This window comes from Cebus imitator, unplaced genomic scaffold (assembly GCF_001604975.1).
Source record: "Cebus imitator isolate Cc_AM_T3 unplaced genomic scaffold, Cebus_imitator-1.0 Scaffold316, whole genome shotgun sequence".
NCBI lineage: Eukaryota > Metazoa > Chordata > Mammalia > Primates > Cebidae > Cebus > Cebus imitator.
In genome coordinates, this window is record NW_016107631.1 from 635,239 (window position 1) to 644,943 (window position 9,705).

Below are 9,705 nucleotides of genomic sequence, written 5' to 3' on the forward strand. Positions count from 1 at the left end.
AGAAAAGGTAAGCAGCTTTACATAGTTTTGAAGAACAAACTGGCAGTTCTATTTACAGAGGCCAAGGACAGTAGTTATTGTGAGGAGAATGGGGCAGCCATTTCAACTTATCTAAAAACAGTTTTGCATTTTATAAAATAGTTTTGCTCCAGTTCTGGCTCTAGGCCAGCACAATATCACAGTAGGAGAATCACTTGGAAGCAGAGGTTGCCGTCAGCTAAGATTGTGCCGCTACACTCAGCTTGGGTGACAGAGTGAGATTTCGTCTCAACAGAATAAAACAATAAATGGAAAATATGGACTGTATGGCCTTTCAACATTTTGTCATGTTCCCACATGGCAATGTCAGCTGAAGAGAGCCGACTGCCCAGGCACTGGGGAAAGGAGCTCTGCTTCCTCCCTCTGCCCCCATGGACCCTCCTTCCTCCATCTGAGCCCCATTCCCTCCACTCACCTCTTCCCCACCGCATTCCACCGGTAGCTTGGGGTGAATGTCCCTTCAGCAAGTAAACATGCACACACTCCTCCTCCTTTAAAGAAAGCCCCCTCAAGCCCGAACCCCTCTTGCTGTGGTGCTATTCTTTGAGAGCCAACTGGAAAGCATTGCTTGTTCTGTTCTTGTGGCCTCTTCCTCATCTTCCCTTCTCTCCAGTCCCCCCACTCCCCGCCGCCAGTCTCCCACCCCACCTCTCAATACTGCTCTTGCTGATTCCACTTTATTTATTTATTTAGATACAGTCCTGCTCTGTCACCGAGGCTGGAGTGCAGTGGCGTGATCTTGGCTCACCACAACCTCCACCTCCCAGGTTCAAGCGATTCTCCTGCCCCAGCCTCCCGAGTAGCTGGGATTACAGGCATGCACCACCACGCCTGGCTAATTTTGTATTTTTAGTAAAGACGGGGTTCCTCCATGTTGATCAGGCTGGTCTCGAACTCCTGACCTCAGGTGATCGGCCCACCCTGGCCTCCCAAAGTCCTGGGATTATAGGCATGTGCCATCGTGCCCAGCCTACGATTCAGCTTTATTTCTGTTAGTGCCCAGGGAAATCTCTGGCACTTGGTGCTGTGCCCTCTCCTTCCTTGACACACCCTGCCCCCTCTGCTTGATGACATCTTCGTGTTGATGTCTGTTTGGTTAGGATGACTTTGCCCTCCTTTTCTAGGCCCTTTGTGGGCTCCTCTCTTCCCATGACCTTGAAACTGGCAGAATTTCCCAAGGATCTGTCATGGGTTTTTGTTTTTCTCACCCTGGACTCTGTCTCCAGGAAACCTCTTGGGGCTCTGTGACTCTCAAGCCTGCCTCTCTTCCAAGCTCCAGGCCTGCACATCTGGGCTCCCCTCCATCTTCCCTCTTTCTGTCTCTTTCATCCCTCACCCCACTGTCTCTCATCAGCTCTGCTAACAACCTGATCACCACACCAGTCACCCACCTTTTTTTTTTTTTTTGAGATGGAGTCTTGCTTTGTTGCCCAGGCTGGAGTGCAGTGGCACGATCTCAGCTCACTGCAGCTTCTGCCTCCTGGGTTCAAGTGATTCCTTTGCCTCAGCCTCCTGAGTAGCTTGGATTACAGGTGCATGCCACCACACCCAGCTAATTTTTGTATTTTTAGTAGAGACGGGGTTTCACCATATTGGCCAGGTTGGTCTCGATCTCCTCACCCTGTGATCCATCCGCCTTGGCCTCCCAAAGTGCTGAGATTATGATTACAGGCGTGAGCCACCGCGCCCAGCCCCACACACCTTCTTAACATTTCCAATGGTTTTAGTTTTTATTACTTGCTACAGTCCCTTCCTAACTGTCTACCTATCTTAGGTCTTTTCCTTCATGGATAGAGTGATCTTAAATAGTAATGAGTTTAAGATAGAAGAGTCAAATCATGTTACTCCCCTCCTTGAAATTCTTCAGTGGCAGCTTGTGGCTTTTGGGGTGAAGTTCGCATCCTTAGCTCAGCACCCAAGGCTGCCATGACCCAGCTGTCAGCTTCGCCCTCACCACTTCCCGTGTGTGCTTTTCACTCCAGCCACACCCTAGTGCTGGTCCCCACATCCATGATGCCGGGCCATGCTGCTATGTCTTTACTGTGCCCCTCCACACCTCTCCCCCCTTCTTCCTGGGCCTTTGGACTCCAGGCCCACCTGGGCCTCCCAGTCTGGGCTCAGGGCCCCTTCTTTGTGCTCTCCCATGGTGCCCAGGCATCCCTGATTTGGCTCCCACGATGCTGGGCCTTCTCTAAATTTTACTCTCAGTAGAGCCCAGGAGGATCTCCAGCACTGTCTGCCTGGAATATAAACTAGACACATGGGTTAGGCTGTGGCTCACGCCTGTAATCCCAGCACTTTGGGAGGCTGAGGTGGGTGGATCACCTGAGGCCAGGAATTTGAGACCAGCCTGGACAATATAGTGAAACTCTGTCTCTACTGAAAACACAAAAGAAAAAAAAAATTAGCCAGGCATGGTGGGTGCCTGTAATCCCAGCTAATCAGGAGACTGAGGCAGGAGAATCACTTGAACCCAGGAGGCAGAGGCTGCAGTGAGCTGAGATCGCACCACTGCACTCCAGCCTGGGCAACGTGAGTAAAACTCCACTCAAAAAAAAAAACAATACAAAACCAAAAACTAGGCAGATGATGGAAAGAGCCGCTCTCTGGCTTCCCAGCACTTACATGGTGGCCGTTTCTCTTTTGCTGTTTGGGGATTGCGTTCTAGTGTTTGTGTTGCCAAATGCAGCACTTTTTTCTTGTACGCTTTACTTCAACATTAACTCAATTAAATGTCTTGGGATTAAAAGGGAATTGGGATTTGACCCCTTTTCTCAAAGGACTTGTTCACTAGGTGCATAAAGTCTGTTCATTCAGTGAACGTTTTTTCACTGAGCACCTTTGCAGAGCCAGACACTGAGGGTGGCAGATTTAAAGCAGCCAGTCACAGGGATCCGGATCAAGTCTGCGGAGCTTAGAGGAACTTCCGTGGCTTTTCATCTTCTCATGCCTTGGTTTAAAGTACAGGAGAAAGATTATAGTTCTCTTTGCCAGAGACGCCTCTTTCCCTGATCATGGATGTTTCCTTAGAAACCAACTTGCGTGTGCCCCACTGTCATGGACTTTGAAGCTGGAGTCTTGTGTAAACATTACTTCACGGGCGTGTGAGAAACAAGCCTTCCCTGCCCCTGCCATGAGCCTCCAGCTTTCTCTAAGTCAACTTCTCAAGGGGATAACCCATTTGAACACAACATGGTTTTCTCACGGTAACACTTCCGTCAGCTGCTTACAGGGTCATTTTGGTAAATAAGCAGGGCATCAGAGAATGATTGCTGAGCTTAGAGACAAGTCTGTGCAGTTCAGAGAAGCAGAGCTTTTGAATCAAGCCATCTATGCTATGTCCTTTTTTCTTTTTAAAGACAGGTTTTCACCATGTTGGGTCAGGCTGGTCTCAAACTCCTGACCTCGTGATCCACCCACCTCAGCCTCCCAAAATGCTGAGATTACAGGAGTGAGCCACCACTCCCGGCCTATGCTGTGTCCTAAATGCTCAGGGAGGTTTTGAGGAGTGAGGTGCTGGAGAGTTGAAGCCACAAACGGAAACCTATAAACTCATGGTGTTGGATGTCATACTGTCCTGCCTTGAGCCATGTACTCATGGTTGGGAGCTGAGCTCGGACACTGGACTTTCTGGGTTCAAATCCTGTCTTAACCAGTTAGCGATGGCACACCCATGGCCAGATCATGCACCTTCTCTGAGCCTCAGTTTCTCATCTAAGTAATGCTGATGACAATGATGATGCCTACATCATGGTGTTACTCTTCCTTGGGGAACGCTCTAGTTTTTCTTTCATCTGTGAGATTAGGGTGATAACATCCGCTGGGCGTGGTACGTTACGCCTATAATCCTAGCACTTTGGGAGGCTGAGACCGGTGGATCACATGAGGTCAGGAGTTTGAGACCAGCCTGACCAACATGGAGACACCCTGTCTCTACTAAAAATACAAAATTAGCTGGGTGTGGTGGTGCATGCCTGTAATCCCAGCTGCTTGGGAGGCTGAGGCAGGAGAATCGCTTGAATCCAGGAGGCGGAGGTGAGCTGAGATGGTGCCATTGCACTCCAGCCTGGGCAACAAGAGGGAAACCCCTTCTCAAAAAAATCAAAATCAAAATCAAAAGGCCAGGCGCTGTGGCTCACGCCTGTAATCCCAGCACTTTGGGAGGCCAAGGTGGGCGGTTGACCTGAGGTCGGGAGTTCAAGACCAGCCTGACCAACATGGAGAAACCTTGTCTCTACTAAAAATAAAACATTAGCTGGGCAAGGTGGTGCATGCGTGTAATCCCAGCTACTCAGGAGTCTGAGGCAGGAGAATCGCTTGAACCTGGGAGGTGGAGGTTGCGGTGAGCTGGCATCACGCCATTGCACTCCAGCCTGGGCAACAACAACAACAAAAAATGGGTAATAACATCTTGTGGTTGTGAAGATTGAATTAGTACCTGCACAGTGCTTATAGTGGTGCCTGACATATAGTAAGTGCTCAATAAACGTTAGCTGTTGTAATTATGCTCCCTTATCAGCTTCACACTGGACTGGTCACCTAAGCCGTCATCAGATGTCCCACACCATTGGTGGTCCACAATGTTGCTCTTTCGTGGTTTGAACCCCCTTGGCTCTCTTGGTTTCTCTGACCATCTTATTTCAGTCCTCTCCTCTTTCATGATGTTCTTTGGTCTGAAATAGACTTCTATTTGGAATCTGCCACTCCTTACTCAATGATCCCTCTCTTCCCATTCTGATGCTCTCTTGGTGGGATGGAGGCAGATATTTATTCCTGTACCCATGCTAAGCATGGGAAAACTCTAGGGTAATTTTTCTTTCTTTTTTTTTTTGAGATGGAGTTTTGCTCTTGGGAGGAACCTTGCCTTGAACCTCTGCCTACTGAGTTCAAGCAATTCTCCTGCCTCAGCCTCCCGAGTAGCTGGGAGTATAGGCGTGCGCCACCACGCCTGGCTAATTTTGTATTTTTAGTAAAGATGGGATTTTTCCATGTTGGTCAGGCTGGTCTCGAACTCCTGATCTCAGGTGATCTGCCCGCCTTGGCCTCCTAAAGTGCTGGGATTACAGCATGAGCCACCACGCCCGGCTACTCTAGGGTAGTTTTTCATTTGCATTTGTGTTTATAAATCTCTAAAACCTTATAGGACCCTTGCCAGTGGACCAATCTGTGAGTTCCATCTATTAACAAAAAAAAGAAACTGGTGGTAAAATAGACATAACATAAAATTTACCATTTTAACCATTTTTATGTGCACAGCTCACTGGTATAAAGCACATTCACGTCACTGTGTTATCATCTCCACTGTGCGGTTCCAGAACTTTTTTCATCTTCCCAAGATGAAAAGAGCTTTGGATAAAACTCTGTAACCATTCAGTGCTAACTCTCCAGCCCCTGGCAACCACCAAGCTGCTTTCTGACTGTATGAATTTGACTACTCTAGATATCTCATGTAAATGGAATGACGCCGTATTTGTCCTTTTGTGTCTGGTTTACTTCATTTAGCATAATATTTTCAGGGTTCATCTATGTTATATCATGTGTCAGAATTTCATTTGAATTTTTTTTTTGAGGCGGAGTCTTGCTTTGCCAACCAGGCGTGAGTGTAGCGTGCGATCTTGGCTCACCTGCAACCTTTACCTCCTGGGTTCAAGTGATTCTCCTGCCTCAGACTCGACCAGTTGGGACTACAGGCATGTGTTAACATGCCTGGCTAATTTGTTTGTATTTTTAGTGGAGACAGGGGTTTCACCATGTTGGCCAGGCTGGTCTCAAACTCCTGACCTCAGGTGATCTACCTGCCTCGGCTTCCCAAAGTGCTGGGATTACAGGTGTGAGCCACCAAGCCCAGCTTCCTGTTATTCTTTTACATCAGATAGTGACACCATTAGCAGTTCCTATCAGCTCCATCTTTAGCGTCCTGAATCTGGCCACCTCTCCCCATCTCCACGGCCACCGCCCTGAACTAAGCGACGCATCTCTCATCGGGATCACAGTTACTGTTTCCTAACTTGCCTCCCTGTTTCTGCCTTGGATTCCTTTTGTCTCTTCGCATAGCAACAAGATTGATCCTTTTTGTTTTGTTTGTTTTTTGAGACAGAGTCTCACTCTGTCACCCAGGCTGGAGTACTGTGGTGGGATTACGGCTCACTGCAGCCTCAGACACCTGGGCTCAAGCACTCCTCCCGCCTCAGCCTCCCGAGTACAGGCACGCACCCCCATGGCTATTTTTTTTTTTTTGAAACGGAGTCTTGCTCTGTTGCTGAAGTGCAGTGGTGCAATCTCAGCTCACTGTAACCTCTGGCTCCCGTATTCAAGTGATTCTCCTGTCTCAGCCTCCTGAGTAGCTGGGACTACAGGTGCATGCCTGTATTTTTGTATTTTTAGTAGAGACAGGGTTTCACCATGTTGGCCAGGGTGGTCTTGATCTGACGTCGCGGTCTGCCTGCCTCGGCCTCCCAAAGTGCTGGGATTACAGGCGTGAGCCACTGCGCCTGGCCTAGTTTTAAAAAATATTTGTAATGAGGTAGGGTTTCACAATGGTGCCCAGACAGGTCTCGAATTCCTGGCCTCAAATGATCCTCCTGCCTTGGCGTCCAAAAGTGCTGGGGTTACAGATGTGAGCCACTGCTCCCGGCCAGTTAATCCTTGTGAAACCTAAGCCAAATGCTGCCGTGCCTCACGCATGACCTTCCATGGCTCCGCATCTCACTCGGAAGCATGCTTAGGCACTGGTGGCAGCGGAGAACCTTCCACACCACCTGGCCCTCACTGCTGTTCCCGCCTCTTCTTTCCCTTTCTCATGGAGCTCTGGACACAAGGGCCTCCTTGCTGTCCCTTGATCTGTCAGCAAAGCCATCCCAGGGTTTTTCTATTTGCTGTGAACTATGCCTGGAATGTTCTTCCCCTTGATAAACTCTTCCCCTTATAATGTCACCTCACCAGAGAGGTCTTCTCTGACGCTTTACATAAAGTAGTAAGCCCTCCTTCCTCTGGCCTAGGGCATCACTCTGGTTTTTTTTTTTTTTTTTTTTTTTTGAGACAAAGTCTCCCAGGCTGGAGTGCAGTGGCACAATCTCAGCTCACTGCAACCTCTACGTCCCGAGTTCAAGGAATTCCCCTGCCTCAGCCTTCCACTTCAGGATTACAGGCACAGGCCACCACGTCCAGCTAATTTTTTTTGTATTTTTAGTAGAGACAGGGTTTCACCATGTTGACCAGACTGGTCTCAAACTCCTGACCTCAGGCAATCCACCTGCCTCAGCCTCCCAATGTGCTGGGATTACAGGTGCGAGCCACAGTGCCCGGCCTCGCTCTTGTTATTTATTTATTTACTTAGAGACAGGGTCTCGCTCTGTCACCCAGGCTGGAATGTGGTGGCATGATCAGAGCTCACTGAAGCTTCCAACTCCTGGGCTCAACTGATCCTCCTGCCTCAGCCTCCAGAGTAGCTAAGACTACTGGTATATGGTACTATGCCCAGCTTATTTTAAACTTTTTTTGTAGAGATAGGGTTTCACTCTATTTTGTAGACTGGACTTGAACTCTTCGTCTGAAGTAATCGTCCTGCCCCAGCTCCCCATAGCCCTGGGATTGTGAGTGTGAGCCCTTGCACCCAGCCCTCCGTTCTTTTGAACACTGCTCTGTACACACCCTTTCTTGATCTATGTAGAGAGTATTGTGCAGAGCATTTTGGCACAAGACAGAATTTCAGAAATGGATGATTTGTTAGTGATCCTCTGTTTCCACCAATTCCCTTCAAAGTAAAGCTGAAGAAATGGAGGCCTGAAAATGCTGAGTGACCGCTGACTCCTGTATCATCCTGAGCTACGAACTGATTGATTCATGAGCCTGCAGCACTTTTTTTTTTTTTTTTTTTTGAGATCGACTCTCCTTCTGTCACCCAGGCTGGAGTGCAGTGCTGTGATCTTGGCCCACTGCAACCTCCACCTCCCTGATTCAAGTGATTCCCCTGCCTCAGCCTCCCAAGTACCTGGGATTATAGGCGCCCAACACCATGCCAGGCTAATTTTTGGTATTTTTAGTAGAGACAGGGTTTCACTGTGTTAGTCCAGATGGTCTCGATCTCCTGACCTTTTGATCTGCCTGCCTTGGCCTCCCAAAGTTCAGGGATTATAGGCGTAAGCCACCGCACCCGGCAGAGCCTGCAGCCTTACCCTACCCAGATGCTACTGCCATGTAGTAGCCCTTGGGCCCTGGGCCTTCGGGGTCTCCTGTAACTTGGGTGTTGTTCACTTTCAGGAGGAACAGATGCTGGTGGAGTTTCCCACCTCTGACCAGGTCACTCTCCAGGCAGTGCTTCTTGGTGTGAAACCATGTCATTGAAATGATTGTCCTTTTGGTGTTCAAATGGCCATCCTATGGACAGTTCTGTGTCTTCGCGTTCCTGATAGTTTGCCCCATCTTTTTCTTCCTCAGCCTCTTAGGGGTTAAATGATACCAGGAGGAAGCAGGGCCAGTTCTCCTGCTTATCCTGCACATTAGGAATGAGGAATCTTTTATATTCATGAATAAGCTTATTGATGCTACGATTGCAGGTAACATGTTCCTGTTTCTCTTTGGTGTGCATGAAATTGCAGTGAGCAGTACAAGATGAACTTGAGTGTTGTGGTCTCTGCTATGCTAGATGTGGACATTCTGGGGAAAGGAGTACCAGGGAGGGATGGCATGCTGAGGTAACCATGAGCACTCACCTTCTCAAGTGCTTTCTATGTGTTGGGCATGGCATAAATGCTTTATGTGATGTCATTCATTTCATCCTCACAGTAGCTCTCTTGAGTCGGTGCAATGACATCCCCATTTTGGCAGTGGACGAATCTGAGGCATAGAAGGATTTGTAAATTGCCCAAAGTCATGGAGAGTGGGAAGGGCAAAGCCAGGATTTGAACCCAGGTGGGCTCCAGAGTCCATTCTGTTAAATACTACATTTTTTTTTTGAGATGGAACTTCACTCCGTCGCTCAGCCTGGAGTGCAGTGGCACGATATTGGCTCACTGCAACCTCTGTCTCCCGGCAAGCGATTCTCCGCCTCAGCCTCCCAAGTAGCTGGGATTACAGGCACGTACTACTACTGCCTGGCTAATTTTTGTATTTTTAGTAGAGATGGGGTTTCACCATGTTGGCCAGACTGGTCTCAAACTCCTGTCCTCAAGTGATCAGTCCGCCTCCACCTCCCAAAATGCTGGGATTACAGATGTGAGCCACTGCACCTGATCTAAATACTACATCTTGATGAAGGTTTCATGGAGGAAGTGAGACATGAGCCGGGCCTTGAGAGGCCCTACATGTGGACAACATGGGTGACGACCCACAGACGGAGTGAGCATGGCTGACCCAGCAGGGAAGAGGGACTGACCTCACCCGGCACTGCATGAGTTGGGGAGTGGTGGGGGAGACAGGGCAGGAGATGAATCATAAAAGGTCTTAACGGCCGGGCGCGGTGGCTCAAGCCTGTGATCCCAGCACTTTGGGAGGCCGAGGCGGGCAGATCACCTGAGGTCAGGCCTGGCTAACATGGTGAAACCCTGTCTCTACTAAAAATACAAAAAAATTAGCTGAGTGTGGTGGCACATGCCTATAATCCCAGCTACTTGGGAGGCTGAGACAGGAGAATTGCTTGAACCTGGGAGGTGGAGGTTGTAGTGAGCC

The 9,705-nt window shown here is 48.9% G+C and overlaps 1 protein-coding gene across 2 annotated transcripts in view; it reads left to right on the plus strand.

Annotated features, from left to right (window-relative positions):
• The window catches only part of AHNAK (AHNAK nucleoprotein), a 105,791-nt gene that overhangs the window by 54,515 nt on the left and 41,571 nt on the right, over positions 1-9,705 (plus strand). Inside the window, exon 6 of one of the 2 annotated variants that reach the window (XM_017503999.1) lies at positions 8,476-8,498. The exons of the other annotated variant lie outside the window; for it this stretch is intronic. Within the exon in view, the coding sequence (XP_017359488.1) occupies positions 8,476-8,483 (8 nt within the window). The 3' untranslated portion in view covers positions 8,484-8,498. Of the gene's footprint in view, positions 1-8,475; positions 8,499-9,705 lie in introns of those variants that run through there. 2 annotated transcript variants of the gene reach the window in all.